Below are 18,985 nucleotides of genomic sequence, written 5' to 3'. Positions count from 1 at the left end.
CGACTGTGTGTGTGTGTGTGTGTGTGCATGCCGATATTCTCTTGAACAGACACTTTTTTTCATATTCAGGATGTATTCTCTTCAGTGGAAACACACATGCTTTATATTTAATCAGACACCCATTCCAAACAAACAGACATCTGAGAAATTCTTCTTTTTAATTAAAAAAAAAATTCAAATGCAAGAAGAAAAAAATGGAATGGTAAACTCAGTGCTACAAGACTGATTTGGTGATTATCCGCCACTTACTGCCATAAGAGGACTAACATAAAGTAACAACTGGCAAGTTGGATACATGATAATAATAATGTAATCATCCATTCGTTGGCCTACAGTGTATGCAAGCGAATATTCATTTGCAGATGCACAGATCTACATGGTAATGCACATGAATACCTACTCATTAATACTGGTTTTCTACTCACCAGGTACACATAATTCCAGTTTGTTCTTTCATTTTTTCAGAACATCATCAATAATACTCTCCAAGACAAAACGGCACATGAAGGCAAACGTTACCTTTTATATCACTATTTTTTTGTGTAACATTATTTGAAAACTTGTCAGGATAGGCGCAATAGCCGAGTGGTCAAAGCGTTGGACTTTCGATCTTAGGGTCCCGGGTTCGAATCTCGGTAATGGCATCTGGTGGATAAAGGGTGGAGATTTTTCTGTTCTCCTAGGTCAACATATGTTCAGACATATGTACAGACCTGCTTGTGCCTGAACACTCTTCATGTGTATACGTAAGCAGAAGTTCAGCTACGCACGTTAAAGATCCTGTAATCCATGTCGGCGTTTGGTGGATAATGGAAACAAGAACATACCCAGCATGCACACCCCCAAAAATGGAGTACAGCTGCCAATGTGGCGGGGTAAAAACGGTCATACAACCAGCCGCCATGGCGAAGTGGTTAGCGTCGTGGACTGACGGCTGGGAGGACGCGGGTTCGAATCCCAGCGGAGGTGGGGTTTTCGGCCTGTGGCCGGCTCCTACCTAGAGTTGAGTGTGCTGTGGGCTTAGATGGGGAGACTGGGACCACACAGTCGAGTGTCATCCACTTCAAGGATGCATCTTTGGGTGTGTTGCTCTAATTACCTGACCAACACTGCAAGTGTCTGTATCTCTCAGGCCTGGTTAACGCCGGGATATCATTATGACAGGAAGCATAGAGTACAGCCTTGTCGCGCAGTCCCAAACCAAAATGGACCTCCATAGCAACATCGTCGTCATCATCGTCATTAATATAAAAAAACAAAATAGTCTCAAAGTCTGTGGCCTTTCATGCCCTGCTCTCATGGTGACCTCCTCAATACCTCTCCACTTCCGTGCTTGGGGTGAGTCCTGTCAATGTCGTCAGTGTCGGCAGATTCATGGGGGGCTGTTGTCTGAGGGACATGGTGGCGGTCTCCACTCTGGGAGGGACGCTCGCTCAGTCTGGCTCCGCGACTAAGCCATTATTGTCGTTAGTAGGGGGCTTAGCAGGTGGTGTCCTAAGTACGTTAAAACAGAACAAGCACCACTGAACACCACCGAAGTGACTCAGCAACAGTGCAGGGTCTCCTCTGGTGTGTGGCCTCCTGGCGACCTAACATCGATGGTTCCCTGTGGACTGCCAACGCTGGAACTGCAACGGACGAACACGGGTGTGGCCGTGTATGGGGTATCTAAGAGAGCAGCATGGGGGTAATGCCAGTGAAACGGTGCAGATGATGGGGCAAAAAAACCAACAAAAAACGGTCATACAAGTAAAAACCTACTCATGTACATACGAGTGAACATGGGAGTTGCAGTCCACAAACAAAGAAGAAGAACAATTTTTGAGACATATGAATTCAATCGATGAAAGGTTAAAGCATTGTACTTTTGAAGTGTTAAGGTCGGAGGGGTTGATCCCAGTAGTAGTGCCCAGTGGGTTAGGGGTAGAGGTTTTCCTGTTCTCCCAGGTCACTATTTGTGCAAATCTGCTGGGGCCTTAACCCCTTTCATATATACACATGCAGACAATTAGATTTGCCCATTTAAAGATACCATAATCCATGTCAGCGCTTCGTTTGTTACAGAATATGAACATACCCCTTCATGCACACCCCAAACATTACAGTATTGCAAAACGTTCACACATGTAAAAACCCACAGGTTGATACTACAGGTGAATGTGGAATCCGCATCCCATGAATACAGCAGAGGAAATTGTGAGACAATAGAGAGCATGTGCAGACCCACTTTCTTCTGATTTTCATGGAGGTTCCATGGTTATTTTCAGCGAGAACCGAGCGTGCATGCACATCTGCATTTCCTTTTTTTCCAGGCCACCAAAAAGCTAAAATTATGTCGTGGAAATCTGCTGTTCTGACGAAAGGATTTTGGAAATTTTCGGTGATTGTTTCTGCAAGTTTACAAGATATAGTTGGTTTTATAATTACACCCATTATTTGCTTTAGTCTTCTCTGTTTACTTTGAGCATGTTTTTTGTCATATCTCTGCCATTACATGTTCAAACTGACCCTTTTATAAACAAAGGCAGTGCAAACTCAGTTACGGTGGTGGGCTGCCCATTTCAGTTTTCAGTTTCAGTAGCTCAAGGAGGTGTCACTGCATTCGGACAAATCCATATACGCTACACCACATCTGCCAAGCAGATGCCTGACCAGCAGCGTAACCCAACGCGCTTAGTCAGGCCTAAAAAAGGTGAATAAATAATAGATAAGCGTACATAAATAAGTAAATAAATCAACATAATTATAATATATAAAAAAGGGGTAGTAGTAGTAATAATAATAATAATAATAATAAATAAACAGATCAATAAATAAGACAATGATGATAAATAAGCAAATAAGTGTAAAACATGAAGACACACAATCACACATACAGTGATACACCCACACATGCATAACAAATATGCACCAAACATGCAGTTTCACAGATATGAAAGCACAGTCAAATACACATAAACGTACATGAGCCCCATTATGTCTTATGACCTGCTTCTCGCTCTGTGAGCGACGAAAAGTCCACCATGAAAGCAGGACTGCACACCCTTCCTAATGACCGCCTTCTTCATAATCTATTGCTAATTCAGCAACTTACGTTACGCATTCTTCTTTTTCTTTTTTCCCTGGTTAAAAAAAAAAAAGGAGTTTGTTTGAATACGTATATTTGCTGCACAAATACAACAAGCCACAAAAATAAAACAGATACATAATAGTACATCATCCCAAATTTTCATTCCCCTCCCCTCCCCTCCCCCCTGAGTATAGTGACATCTTTAGTACAATCAACACAAGCTGGCATGAACAACATGAACTGTCTGCTCTGAAACCTGAATTCCATGGTTAAAAGAGTTTAGTGAGTGAGTTGGGGGGTTCTTTTACCACGTTTGTTGAAGATACATGAAAACGGGGAAGCGATTATCTGGTGCATTGTTCAATCTAAAGTTTGGAGTGGAGTGCGTGAGCTGATGTGGAATGGTGCAGAGGTCTGAGTTCAGACACACACCAGAAGCCGAGGCTGACGTGACAAGGATCCAAAAACGTCATGCCTCATTCAGAGTGCCGTCTCACACTAAACGCATTTGTGAGTGTAAGCCATACACTTTCCGGAGTACATTTAAAATCTCAATCACAGCAGAACAAACTTCAGGTACTTCCACACAGTCAGGCCAAACAGCTTCAAAATAGTTTAAAGCAGTTCTGAGATTACAATACTTCTTCCATTAAAGCTGTAAAAACATTATCATCATTACCATGACTTTTTGTATCGGCACCAGTGAGTAAAGTATAAAAAATAGCAAAAACCAACAACAACAACATCAAAGAAAACCCACCACCAAACTCTCCAATATTACTTATCCAAGTGCAAGACAAGAAAAATCAAAGCTATGCTCTGAAAATACTGGAATGTAATGAGAACTTTGACACCCTGAACATCTTCCATGATTAGCATGACATTAGGATTAGTTTTGCACTCTAAAAAAAAACCGTATGACGAACGAAAATAGTTAGCTCTTGGACGACACTTAAATGTTTACTCAGTACTGAGTCGACAGTTTAGTTAGAAATGTAAAAATCAGACCCAAAAATTTCCATCATCACTGAAAACACATGAATCTGAATATCTGCAACAAGCAAATATGTCTGTGTCAAGATTAAAAGCATATCACAAGAGGATACAGATTACACATATATGAGCAGTTGCGTCTGCAGATGAAAAATTTGTGTTTTGAAAATGTAGCATATAACAGAAAACGAGAGCTACATATTTGTTATTAAAAAAGGAAAAGTTCCTTTACACACAAAAAACGTCTTACATATTAAACAGTTAATACCAGCACCTCTGGCATAAGCAGAAAAAAGAAACATGTTATTACTGGTGAACAATGGTCCCAGTCAACATTTTTACTGCCTAACACAGTAGCTCTTTAATTAATTCATTCTACTGAAAAGTTTTGGTTCTTGGGTTTAGATGATACATCGGACTGCTCAACTTTTTTTCTTTTTTTTTTTTTTTTTTTTTACAGCTAACATGTTACCCCCTTTTCTCTCTTTTTGCAGTCCTCTCATCGGCAATACACAGGGAACCATCAATGTTAGGTTGCCATGAGGCCACACAGCAGAGGAGACCCTGCACTACTTCTGAGTCACTGACAGGGTTCAGTAGTGCCTGTTCTAATCTGACATATATAGGACACTACCTAATAAGCCCCATACTGATGACAATAATGGCTTAGTCATGGGGCCAGCCTGAGTGAGGTCCCTTCTACCTACACACTGACATTCATTCATTCCGCTGCAGTCCTGGCTCCTGGGTGTGGACCACCTGCATTGTGGACAATCACCTTCTGCAATATCCTACCTGCAAATGCTGGATACTTCAGCCTCGTAAATCGGTGGCTGACTGGTTACGCACCTGACTAGGCAGCGAGTGTCCACAGGTTCCAGTCCCTTTACACTATATGTGGTAGTCTGAGTGCTAGTCTTTCGGATGAGACGATAAACCGAGGTACCATATGCTGAATGCATTTAGCATGTGTAAAAGAATCCAAGGTAACAAAAGGACTGTCAACAGCAAAATTATACAGTCAGATTCATTTTGACAGCAAAACAAAAACAAACCCAAAAACAAAAAAAGAACCCACTTGCACAGAGAAAGAGAAAAACAGGGAAACATTACTACAGTTTCAAAACCAAACCTAACAAAGCTCCTGTTTGAGCTTTTCAGCTCTTCAGACAAATTCAAAATTGGTAAAGCCCAAGACTTTGAAATATTTTCTCTCTGGGCATAGGAGTGGTGGTGGTGGCGAAAGTGGAAAACTTGGACTAGAATTGAAACATAGTGATTTGGGTCAAATACTGGAAGACCATTTTCAACCAAAGTGGGTGAAACTAAGCCTGCAGTGAAACTGGGTTTCAAATAAATAAATAAACGTTTTGTTGTTGTTGTTTTAAGAAAAAAGTTTGTAGTTAAAAGAAAAAAAGTATTTGGAAGATGTCTGTCTTCTTACAACTGTTCTACCTGATTTAATAACACATGGTTACATCTGTTAATGGAGCTCTCTTTAATCTTCTGTGATATCAATGACAATTTAAATATATTTGCGCCAACTCTGATATAACATTGTAAAACTTGTGCAAAATTATAAAGTACAGGACAGAATCGAGAAATGAGTATTAAAAAAAAAACACAAAAAAAAACCCACTGAAATAAAACAATAAGAATAATAAATGAAAGAACAAAACATGTTGATTTTCAGCATTTTGATATACCCTTCTGCAACAGTTTAACTGACAGTGGCTTTTCCAACATTCATGACAAATATTATTACAACAGGAGAATAAACTCCATGGAAAGAGAAGGGTGTGGATACTGAGTTTCTTGATAATGTCTCAGTGTTCAATTTGCATCTATAAAAGTATCAAACCTTGCTCGGGAGATAACGGAAATTCTTGCGTCCTCCAGCCATGCACACACACACACATACATACACGCATATACATACCTGCCTGCAAAACTAAATAAACCATTATTGTATTGTACACACACACACACACACACACACACACACACACACTCCTTAATACAAACTGAGGCAAGAGAAATTGGAAAAGAAGTCAATCGATGAGGCAAAGGTGGGGTGGGGCAGGTGGATGGACTTTTGTGTAAAATCACAACTGTGGACAGACGTTAAACAAAAGATCGTATGACTAGACACCCATTCAAGGATAGACGCTAAACAAAAGAACGTATGAAAAGACACCCATTCAAGCACACAAAAGTAACCTGAAAAACAGGGACACAGGTTTAAACAGTGTGACGCAATGGCTCTTTGTACGGGGAAACATTTTCAGGACAAGTCCGAGCACACCCATTTACGGTTACTCACTGTGGACAGTAAAGAGACTGTGGTACAATGAGCAAGGACAAAGACTGAACAAACAGGAACCAACAACGGCAAACAGTTTTTAGCGTCAAGAACATTCTTTGAGACTATCAGAGTCTGAGCAGGGATAATACTGCAAGGAAACAATAACTGTAAGAAGCATAAACAGAAAATGTGTAGGCATGCTGCTATTACATTCACAACAACACTTTCTTTTGAAAAAAAAAAAAAAAAAAAAAAAAAAAAAACCTACATGCAAACTGCCATAACTGCCATTCCCTCCATACTGATTACACAATGATTGCATAGAAAAACATTTGCATATTTTGTGTAGCAACTGTGTTACAGGTCAAATATATGTGTGTATATCTGAGGTAAAAAAAAATTGTGCTGCTCTTTCATTTTTATCCACATCTTATCTTCAAATCAAAGAACAACAAAAAGTCAAATATGCAAGTGTAAATTTGAGACAAAATAACAGATTTTCTGTGTCTCTTCAATCCATGTGTACATCTATTTCAAAAACCAAACAATGGAACAATAAAAAAAATAATAAAAAATCTGATCCTTTTTACTTTAAAAAGCATGGAATTTTTTTGTTTTGTACCTGTATAAACATATTTAAAAAAAGAGAAAAAGAAAAAAGAAAAGAAAAGTAGCATTTATCAAAGCAGTTCTCAGATCCTTTTTATCTTAAATGAAAAAAAAAATTAAACATACAGATCTTTTCAAAATGTAAGAAAACAGAAAAGTAGCCTTCACCAAAAGCACTTTTCACATCGTTTCAAATACACAGACCTTTCTATTTTTAGCAGCTGCAGCAGCACAGGTAATCAGAGTCTATAATTGGGAAAAAAAATCAACAGTGGTACAGATCACCGGAGCGTACGGTGAAAAAAAACCATGCTGTGTGTGTGCATCACTACTTGGTGATGGTGGTGTGGTGGGACGCAGTCTCCACAGGCATGCCGGAGTAAGGGGCGGAGGGTCTGGTGCTCTCCAGGTCCTCATAGCCTCCACTGCGCATGCCACCTGTCGACCAGTGATTCATGACACACCTGAACACCTCAATAACATCAGTGAAGCCATGCCACTCGATGGTGAATGATTACACACCTGAACACCTCAATAACATCAGTGAAGTCATGCCACTCGATGGTGAATGATTACAGACATGAACACCTCAATAACATCAGTGAAGTCATGCCACTCGATAGTGAATGATTACACACCTGAACACCTCAATAACATCAGTGAAGTCATGCCACTCGATAGTGAATGATTACACACCTGAACACCTCAATAACATCAGTGAAGTCATGCCACTCGATGGTCAGTGAATGATTACACACCTGAACACCTCAATAACATCAGTGAAGTCATGCCACTCGATAGTGAATGATTACACACCTGAACACCTCAATAACATCAGTGAAGTCATGCCACTCGATGGTCAGTGAATGATTACACACCTGAACACCTCAATAACATCAGTGAAGTCATGCCACTCGATGGTCAGTGAATGATTACACACCTGAAAACCTCAATAACATCAGTGAAGTCATGCCACTCGATGGTCAGTGAACGATTACACACCTGAACACCTCAATAACATCAGTGAAGTCATGCCACTCGATAGTGAATGATTACACACCTGAACACCTCAATAACATCAGTATAGTCATGCCACTCAATAGTGGATGATTACACACCTGAACACCTCAATAACATCAGTGAAGTCATGCCACCCGATAGTGAATGATTACAGACATGAACACCTCAATAACATCAGTATAGTCATGCCACTCAATAGTGGATGATTACACACCTGAACACCTCAATAACATCAGTGAAGTCATGCCACTCGATGGTGAATGATTACACACCTGAACACCTCAATAACATCAGTGAAGTCATGCCACTCGATGGTGAATGATTACAGACATGAACACCTCAATAACATCAGTGAAGTCATGCCACTCGATGGTGAATGATTACAGACATGAACACCTCAATAACATCAGTGAAGTCATGCCACTCGATGGTCAGTGAATGATTACACACCTGAACACCTCAATAACATCAGTGAAGTCATGCCACTCGATAGTGAATGATTACACACCTGAACACCTCAATAACATCAGTGAAGTCATGCCACTCGATGGTCAGTGAATGATTACACACCTGAACACCTCAATAACATCAGTGAAGTCATGCCACTCGATAGTGAATGATTACACACCTGAACACCTCAATAACATCAGTGAAGTCATGCCACTCGATAGTGAATGATTACACACCTGAACACCTCAATAACATCAGTGAAGTCATGCCACTCGATAGTGAATGATTACACACCTGAACACCTCAGTAACATCAGTGAAGTCATGCCACTCGATAGTGAATGATTACACACCTGAACACCTCAATAACATCAGTGAAGTCATGCCACTCGATAGTGAATGATTACACACCTGAACACCTCAATAACATCAGTGAAGTCATGCCACTCGATAGTGAATGATTACACACCTGAACACCTCAATAACATCAGTGAAGTCATGCCACTCGATGGTGAATGATTACACACCTGAACACCTCAATAACATCAGTGAAGTCATGCCACTCGATAGTGAATGATTACACACCTGAACACCTCAATAACATCAGTGAAGTCATGCCACTCGATGGTGAATGATTACACACCTGAACACCTCAATAACATCAGTGAAGTCATGCCACTCGATAGTGAATGATTACACACCTGAACACCTCAATAACATCAGTGAAGTCATGCCACTCGATAGTGAATGATTACACACCTGAACACCTCAATAACATCAGTATAGTCATGCCACTCAATAGTGGATGATTACACACCTGAACACCTCAATAACATCAGTGAAGTCATGCCACTCGATAGTGAATGATTACACACCTGAACACCTCAATAACATCAGTGAAGTCATGCCACTCGATGGTGAATGATTACACACCTGAACACCTCAATAACATCAGTGAAGTCATGCCACTCGATGGTGAATGATTACAGACATGAACACCTCAATAACATCAGTGAAGTCATGCCACTCGATGGTGAATGATTACAGACATGAACACCTCAATAACATCAGTGAAGTCATGCCACTCGATGGTGAATGATTACACACCTGAACACCTCAATAACATCAGTGAAGTCATGCCACTCGATGGTCAGTGAATGATTACACACCTGAACACCTCAATAACATCAGTGAAGTCATGCCACTCGATGGTGAATGATTACACACCTGAACACCTCAATAACATCAGTGAAGTCATGCCACTCGATGGTGAATGATTACACACCTGAACACCTCAATAACATCAGTGAAGTCATGCCACTCGATAGTGAATGATTACACACCTGAACACCTCAATAACATCAGTGAAGTCATGCCACTCGATGGTGAATGATTACAGACATGAACACCTCAATAACATCAGTGAAGTCATGCCACTCGATGGTGAATGATTACAGACATGAACACCTCAATAACATCAGTGAAGTCATGCCACTCGATGGTGAATGATTACACACCTGAACACCTCAATAACATCAGTGAAGTCATGCCACTCGATGGTGAATGATTACAGACATGAACACCTCAATAACATCAGTGAAGTCATGCCACTCGATGGTCAGTGAACGATTACACACCTGAACACCTCAATAACATCAGTGAAGTCATGCCACTCGATAGTGAATGATTACACACCTGAACACCTCAATAACATCAGTGAAGTCATGCCACTCGATGGTGAATGATTACACACCTGAACACCTCAATAACATCAGTGAAGTCATGCCACTCGATGGTGAATGATTACACACCTGAACACCTCAGTAACATCAGTGAAGTCATGCCACTCGATGGTGAATGATTACACACCTGAACACCTCAATAACATCAGTGAAGTCATGCCACTCGATGGTGAATGATTACACACCTGAACACCTCAATAACATCAGTGAAGTCATGCCACTCGATAGTGAATGATTACACACCTGAACACCTCAATAACATCAGTGAAGTCATGCCACTCGATGGTGAATGATTACACACCTGAACACCTCAATAACATCAGTGAAGTCATGCCACTCGATGGTGAATGATTACACACCTGAACACCTCAATAACATCAGTGAAGTCATGCCACTCGATGGTGAATGATTACAGACATGAACACCTCAATAACATCAGTGAAGTCATGCCACTTGATGGTCAGTGAATGATTACACACCTGAACACCTCAATAACATCAGTGAAGTCATGCCACTCGATGGTGAATGATTACACACCTGAACACCTCAATAACATCAGTGAAGTCATGCCACTCGATAGTGAATGATTACAGACATGAACACCTCAATAACATCAGTGAAGTCATGCCACTCGATAGTGAATGATTACACACCTGAACACCTCAATAACATTAGTGAAGTCATGCCACTCGATGGTGAATGATTACACACCTGAACACCTCAATAACATCAGTGAAGTCATGCCACTCGATGGTGAATGATTACAGACATGAACACCTCAATAACATCAGTGACGTCATGCCACTCGATAGTGAATGATTACACACCTGAACACCTCAATAACATCAGTGACGTCATGCCACTCGATAGTGGATGATTACACACCTGAACACCTCAATAACATCAGTGAAGTCATGCCACCCGATGGTGAATGATTACACACCTGAACACCTCAATAACATCAGTGAAGTCATGCCACTCGATGGTGAATGATTACACACCTGAACACCTCAATAACATCAGTGAAGTCATGCCACCCGATAGTGAATGATTACACACCTGAACACCTCAATAACATCAGTGAAGTCATGCCACCCGATAGTGAATGATTACACACCTGAACACCTCAATAACATCAGTGAAGTCATGCCACCCGATAGTGAATGATTACACACCTGAACACCTCAATAACATCAGTGAAGTCATGCCACTCGATGGTCAGTGAATGATTACACACCTGAACACCTCAATAACATCAGTGAAGTCATGCCACTCGATAGTGAATGATTACACACCTGAACACCTCAATAACATCAGTGAAGTCATGCCACTCGATGGTCAGTGAATGATTACACACCTGAACACCTCAATAACATCAGTGAAGTCATGCCACTCGATAGTGAATGATTACACACCTGAACACCTCAATAACATCAGTGAAGTCATGCCACTCGATGGTGAATGATTACACACCTGAACACCTCAATAACATCAGTGAAGTCATGCCACTCGATAGTGAATGATTACACACCTGAACACCTCAATAACATCAGTGAAGTCATGCCACTCGATGGTCAGTGAATGATTACACACCTGAACACCTCAATAACATCAGTGAAGTCATGCCACTCGATGGTGAATGATTACACACCTGAACACCTCAATAACATCAGACAAGCAAAACACACACAGACACACACGGTCAGTAAATGATTACAGACATCAACAACTCACTGCAACATTAGGCACACATACAGGCACACAAAACACACAAGGCACTCACACACACACACACACACACACACACACACACACACACACACACACCGTCAGTAAATATTCATAGAAATAAACACCTCAGTAACATTAGGCACACACACATAAACACAAAACACAGACACACATACTCACACAGAGTCGGTAAATACTCACAGAAATGAACAGCTCAGTAACATAAGGCACACACACACAGGCACACACAGACACATGTACACACACACGCATACACACAGGCGCACAAAATACACAGACACATGCACACACACACAGGCACACAAAACACACACAGAGACACATGCACACAAAACACAAATGAGCACGTGCACACACACACATGCACACAAAACATACAGCATATACTACTCAGGACACTTTTCACAAACCCCTCTCATTGTACCACCACCACGCTTTCAACTTCCACTGCCCCAGGAGACCGCTCCCCATTTCTTTTTAAATACTCATTCATTCTTAGGGAACAGACCTACAATCGTTGAACAACAACCACAACAATACACACACACACACACACACTCACACACACATTCACACACACACACACACACACACACACACACACACACTCACACCCAACCTCCTCCCCCCCTCCCCCCATTCCCCTCCCAACACACACACACACACAACAAATGGAATACCCACCCAAGCCAGGAATGCGTTCGATGCCCGGAATGGTGAAAGCGGTCTCACTGCTGCGAGCCTGATACACTCTGAACAGGAGAAAGACGCTGACCGGCTTCAGAATCAGGTTCAGAATGGACATGCTCATGTCAGGTTAAGGTTGATGATTAATAATCATGATGTTTATTCATATAGCAATGATCAAATAATTCAACTCTTGAGTCTGAGTGCTTCGCAATGCCATAGTTCCAATAAAAGAAAAACATCCATCAAAACATGCAGGCTGGTACAACTAAGTGAGTAAACATTGACAAAAAAGCTATGACAACACATTGCATCCAAAGTACAAACAAAGCTAAATGTCCACAGTAAATTATGTATTTCATACATGAACACTTACAGGTATGCCTACACACACATATATACACAAACACACACATACAGACAAACTTACAAACAGAAAACCTGACACGTTCCACTTCATCAAAGGATACCCCAGAGCAAATCGATACTCATTCAGAGCAGAAGCTGTTACAGGACCTGAAAAAAAAACAACAAAAAAATCAAAAACACAAACCCAAATTCATAAACAAATATTTCTTAATCAAATAAAGAATTTTTTTTTCAATCAAATAAATAAACAAAATTGCATCAATAAATAAATATCACTTCCACTGCAACAGGTCCAGTGTTGGGGGTGAGGGAGTTAGGGGTAGGATGGAGAGGTGGGAGGGGGAGTCGGGGGGGGGGGGGGGGGGGGGGGGGGGGGGGGGGTTGTATTTGTATTTGTATTTCTTTTTATCACAACAGATTTCTCTGTGTGAAATTCGGGCTGCTCTCCCCAGGGAGAGCACGTCGCTACACTACAGCGCCACCCATTTTTTTTTGTATTTTTTCCTCCATGCAGTTTTATTTGTTTTTCCTATCGATGTGGATTTTTCTACAGAATTTTGCCAGGAACAACCCTTTTGTTGCCGTGGGTTCTTTTACGTGCGCTAAGTGCATGCTGCACACGGGACCTCGGTTTATCGTCTCATCCGAATGACTAGCATCCAGACCACCACTCAAGGTCTAGTGGAGGGGGAGAAAATATCGGCGGCTGAACCGTGATTTGAACCAGCGCGCTCAGATTCTCTCGCTTCCTAGGCGGACGCGTTACCTCTAGGCCATCACTCATGTGTTACAATGAGTCCTTGTTTCACTTTTTCCTAGTACCTCTGGCTCTCTTCTTCTTCTTCATTTGTCAGCTGCAATTCCCACATTCACTCTCATGTACGAGTGGGCTTTTACCTGTATGACTGTTTTTACCCGACCATGAAGGCAGCCATACTCCATTTTCAGGGGTGTGCATGCTGGGTATGTTATTGTTTCCATAACCTACCAAATGCTGACATAGATTACAGAATCTTTAACATGCATATTTGATGTTCTGCTTGCCTATACACACGAAGGGGGTTCAGTCACAAGCAGGTCTGCACATGTGTTGACATGGGAGATCGGAAAAATCTCCACCCTTAACAGGTAGGTCTGCAATGACCAAGCATTTAAAAAAATTATTATGCTGTTGTAGAAGTGTAATCTTTTCATGCGCCTATGTATTTCCAGAATTGTCTGCCAAGTCTTATCGGATGCATCCTGACTCCTTAAGGATAAAACCCTTCTTTTAATAGTCAATGCTCTCCCATCTCATGGCTGTCTGTGCATCCCCTTCATGATGGAAACATCTCTCCCAGACTCCGTGATAGATAGCTTCCTTTCTCCTAGAATACTCCAGTGTCAACTTCATAACTCAAGAAAGAATACAACTAAAAGAAACAGAACTGCGTCAGAGTATGTTTTGTGTGAAAGGTAACCCCCCCAAAAAACATAACGTCAAAACCAGGCATCAGTTTCAGTATCAGTAGCTCAAGGAGGCGTCACTGCGTTCAGACAAATCCATATACACTACACCACATCTGCCAAGCAGATGCCTGGCCAGCAGCGTAACCCAATGCGCTTAGTCAGGCCTTGAGAAAAAAAAAAGGTGAATAAATAATAGATAAGCGTACATAAATAAATAAATAAATAATAATTATAATATAAAAAAGTAGTAGTAGTAATAATAATAATAATAATAATAGTAAATAAATAAATAAGACAACAATGATGATAAATAAGCAAATAAATGTAAAACATGAAGACACACATTCACATATACACCCACACATGCATAACAGATATGCACCAGGAATCAAACTTGGGAAACTCGGCTAAGAATCCAGCGCTCTGGAGGATAGTAGTTTGCACAGGACAGGAATGTCAGACCCCTACCGGAGTCTGCACTAGTGGGTTACTGTTAAGTATGTGTAATTAAATTTAAATTTAAAACAAACAGAACCAAATGCAGCTTTATACCAACCTCAATTCAGCTGTTAAATAGCAATGATTTGATAATCAGATCTGTACAAACAGAACCAAATGCAGCTTTATACCAACCTCAATTCAGCTGTTAAATAGCAATGATTTGATAATCAGATCTGTGATAAAAATTAAAAAAATGTATGCCAGAATGTGTGTTTGTGGAATGTGACATCTTAAATCAAATCATTGTTGAACTGCACTGTAATTTTAATCTTTTTATGTCTCATGTCTACTTTTAGTATGCTATTTCATGCCTATTTTATTCATATCCTTTAACTGATTTTGTGTTGCACATGTACGGCTGTGATGATGTATGTATGATTTACTCTAAGTTACCTTTTAAAGGTTTCTGTTGAGTTGTTGTTATCTACTGTGATTTTTTATTGTATGCATGGGTTGCCATCTGAACGTTTTGTCTTTTATATATACATGTTGAATGACTGTGATTTCCATGTATTGTTCATGTGTTTTACACCACAAATGAATTTCTCTTGTTGAGATAATAAAGTATTCTGTATTCTGTATTTGGCCACAGCATCCATCTTCTGGCTTTCTTAACGGAAATCTTATGATCACTTGTTTTTCACTCTCCAGTGGAGTCACCATTCCAACATTTCTTACTCAGTGGTTACGTTGTTTCAATTTTACCCCAACATGTATAAGTTCCAAACAAACCTGACATCTAGTTGTTGTATAAGCATTGTAGATCTGACTCTCTCTTTCTTACGTGATTCATTTACTGCGTATCCCCTTGGTTCGTACAGACCCAGCAAGATGATGTCCTGAAGAATGCTGAATCCCAAAGTCACCAACATCTGAAAACAATCAAATCAGTATAGATCTCTAAATTTGGTTCTGCTTACCATCAATTGAGAAGACTGTCCTTGAGTTCATTTCAAACTATTGGTACAGGCAACTGCATCTTGACTAACCATATCATCACATAAACTTCCCAATATATCAACTGACAAAAGTGAATGAAAAAACACAACACCCCCTACCCCCCTCCCCCTACTACAATGGTTAAAATTATCCCGATAGTTTTACAGAAACCTTTTCAGAGTCAAATTTTCCTTAGCCTAGCCATCACATGGATAACGATTCATGCCATACAGTGTGGGATGGCTATAGTATAATTGTACCAGGCACCTGGTGAGCAAATATGCTATACAATACAGAGATGAAGATGACTGCTGGATGCCAAATAATGATAATGTACCAAATAAATATTTAAGACTATTTAAATTGCAGATTCTTCATTCATAATCCATTCAAAAATTAAAATAAATAAATTTTAAAAAAATCGTCAAAATTGTTTAACACTATTTTCATGTGTATCATGACTTGATATCATTATATGCTGTCTTTATTACTATTGCTCTTACCCATGACTCACTTTAATAGGAGTAAAATACAACAGCAACAAGCACACATCAGGCATAAATGCATGCACACATGTGCCCACACACACACACATACACACAAATGCAGTGATGCACACAGGCACACGCACACACACACACACATACACACACATGCAGCGATGCACACACACACACACACACACACACACACACTTGCAGTGATGCACACATACTCACACAGTTCAGTATCCACCCCACACACAGAAACACTGACTTACCATCACAACAGCGTCTGCAGATTCTGGAACACCAATAGCCCATAACCCACACAGCAGAACTCCAATATGAACGTAAACATATGATATGGGCATGAAACCATAACCCATAGTGCCCCTGAAATATAAACAAGCATGTGACAACACTGATTGAAAAGGGACACCAAATGACACTAAAAATACTGGTAAGTGAGATTATAAACTCAACATAACACAAACTGACACAGAATTGTACATGATTATCACCAGTAAATTCAACATTAATCAAAATCTCCAATGTTCTTGGTACAGATGGGAAGATAAACAAGTATACTTTTCTGACAGCGTGTTTCAGTTCTGGCTGATATTCATAAAAAGATTTTAAAAAAGAAAAAAAAACAAAGAAGAAGAAATAAGTAATAGAACTCAATTCTGCAACAGGTGATGATGTTTATAAATGGTTGGTCTCTTTACCAAGTACCAGCCTCAAATAAGATAATGAAATACTTTATCGTATAATATAGAACAATTCATTTCTTATTCTGAATATGTTTACACCAATGAACTATTATTGCTTTAGGATTTCATGCATAATTATGTGCTCTCAACCATCCACTCACATATTTTATACAAAGACATACACACATGTATAAAACACAGACACAGACACACACACCACCACACCACACTGCACTACACTACAGAACATTGCAGTGATCACTTACCAAACACTCAGGAAGAAGTGAGAACATACGATAATCTGGAACAAAATGAAAAAGAGGCTCAATAATCATGCAACTAGGGATGAAGGAGGGCCATACACACTACTAATTACTGCCAGCTGCTTGATTAGATTGGTGGTTCACTGCATGTGAACCTAGTATCCAGAGCTTGCTTTGATGGTTGTTCATAAACATTCAATCAGTTGCTACCATCACAAGCACATAATCATCCAGCTGTGTTGTGCAGTACTGAGTGAAAGGTCAACTTTATTTCTGCAGCACTTTGTGTGTGTGTGTGTGGTGGGGGGGGGGGGTAGTTTCTGTGGACCTGCAGTTTAAATCTCTTTAAGTAAATCACAGATTTATACAAGGCTTGTTTTGCTTTCTCTGCCTCAACATATCAAACAAAAGTCTGTCAGGTCATGTTAATTCTGGGTGCAACAGATAGTACAGCAATTCATACAGCAGTTCCCAAAACAACAATGGAATCAGACATGGATTCAGATTTCATATACAGTTAAGTAACTGGTGCACATCCAGCTGTTAAGACTGATTAGTGTCAATGACAGATGACTTGGTGGTTCTTGTGCTTGAATCCTATCAGAGAAATACCTTTGTTTATGAAATTTTACAGACACAGCCAGTTCAGCATGCAACGTTGAGAGTGCTGGTGGTTTCCACACAGACGGGGTTTTCACTCATTATGACTACTCAATGTTGTTTTATAAATCTTTTCTTGATTTTACAGTCTGGGTTCATTACTACAAAAGTACACTGTTGTCTGGTTGTTGGTATTTGTGTTATCTATGTACTTTTCATTCAGAATTATCTAAACAATTCAACATGCACATGTTCGGACTGTTTCTTGTTGTTTCTATCTCTGTGTGTTTGTGAATTATTGAATTCAAGTTCATTCATTCTTTCAAAACTGTGTGCCTTTGATTAGTTTGAAGTTTGACTGAAATGAATATTTGTTCTTACATGCAGCATTGGGTTACTCAGCACTTTTCACTTTTGATGAAGCCCTTTTTATCGACATTAAAAAGCAACAACAAATCAATTAATGGCATGCACATAGTATGTTGGAGGATGAGTATGTTCGTATTGAGATCACCTAATCAGACATTGCTAGTCATTCTTTGTTTTTGCTAATCACGAGGTCATGACGCATAATATTTACATAGGACAAAAACATGGTGCTGCATACCTTAAGCACCAAACTTGGAACATTCATCTTCACTTTTGGCGAAGTTTCTTCCTCTTACTATGAATTTTAAACGTTCGTAATGTTGATAAGATGATGGACACCAGCGGATCAGAAACAGGTAGTGTCACGAGACAAGATACAGCGTGACCATAAATTTCCGTGTTCAAGCTTGCCTTGAACTTACTCTTCACCAAGGGTCAAGGTCGGGTCAGACTGACAGAAAAAAGTCTGACACTCTACAGGCTATACAAATAATTCAATGATTTTACATCGTAACCATATTAACAACAGTTTCTTGTTCTGTCATTGTCACTGAACACACTGTGTACTTTCAGTACTTGCACCAACGCATGAACTGATTTGTTCGCGTCGTCTGCTACAGGGGGCGTAACTTCGCTCTCAACCTATCGGAAAAGGGAAGGGAAAGCACTCAAA

The 18,985-nt window shown here is 40.1% G+C and overlaps 1 protein-coding gene across 1 annotated transcript; it reads right to left on the bottom strand.

The window, feature by feature from the left end:
* Nucleotides 1-141: 141 nt before the first annotated feature.
* Nucleotides 142-18,731, bottom strand: LOC143287692 (type-1 angiotensin II receptor-associated protein-like). The gene is made up of 7 exons (XM_076595895.1): nucleotides 18,551-18,731; nucleotides 17,347-17,381; nucleotides 16,646-16,760; nucleotides 15,731-15,818; nucleotides 13,098-13,143; nucleotides 12,625-12,746; nucleotides 142-7,415 (listed from the first exon to the last, which is right to left on the bottom strand). The coding sequence occupies exons 1-7, from the start codon at nucleotides 18,575-18,577 to the stop codon at nucleotides 7,306-7,308; spliced, it is 543 nt and encodes a 180-aa protein (XP_076452010.1). The 5' UTR covers nucleotides 18,578-18,731; the 3' UTR covers nucleotides 142-7,305.
* Nucleotides 18,732-18,985: the final 254 nt, after the last annotated feature.

The sequence above is a fragment of the Babylonia areolata genome, chromosome 11, assembly GCF_041734735.1.
Source record: "Babylonia areolata isolate BAREFJ2019XMU chromosome 11, ASM4173473v1, whole genome shotgun sequence".
Lineage (NCBI taxonomy): Eukaryota > Metazoa > Mollusca > Gastropoda > Neogastropoda > Buccinidae > Babylonia > Babylonia areolata.
Note: the sequence above shows the minus strand (reverse complement) of the source record. Positions and strands in the feature narration are given on the sequence as shown.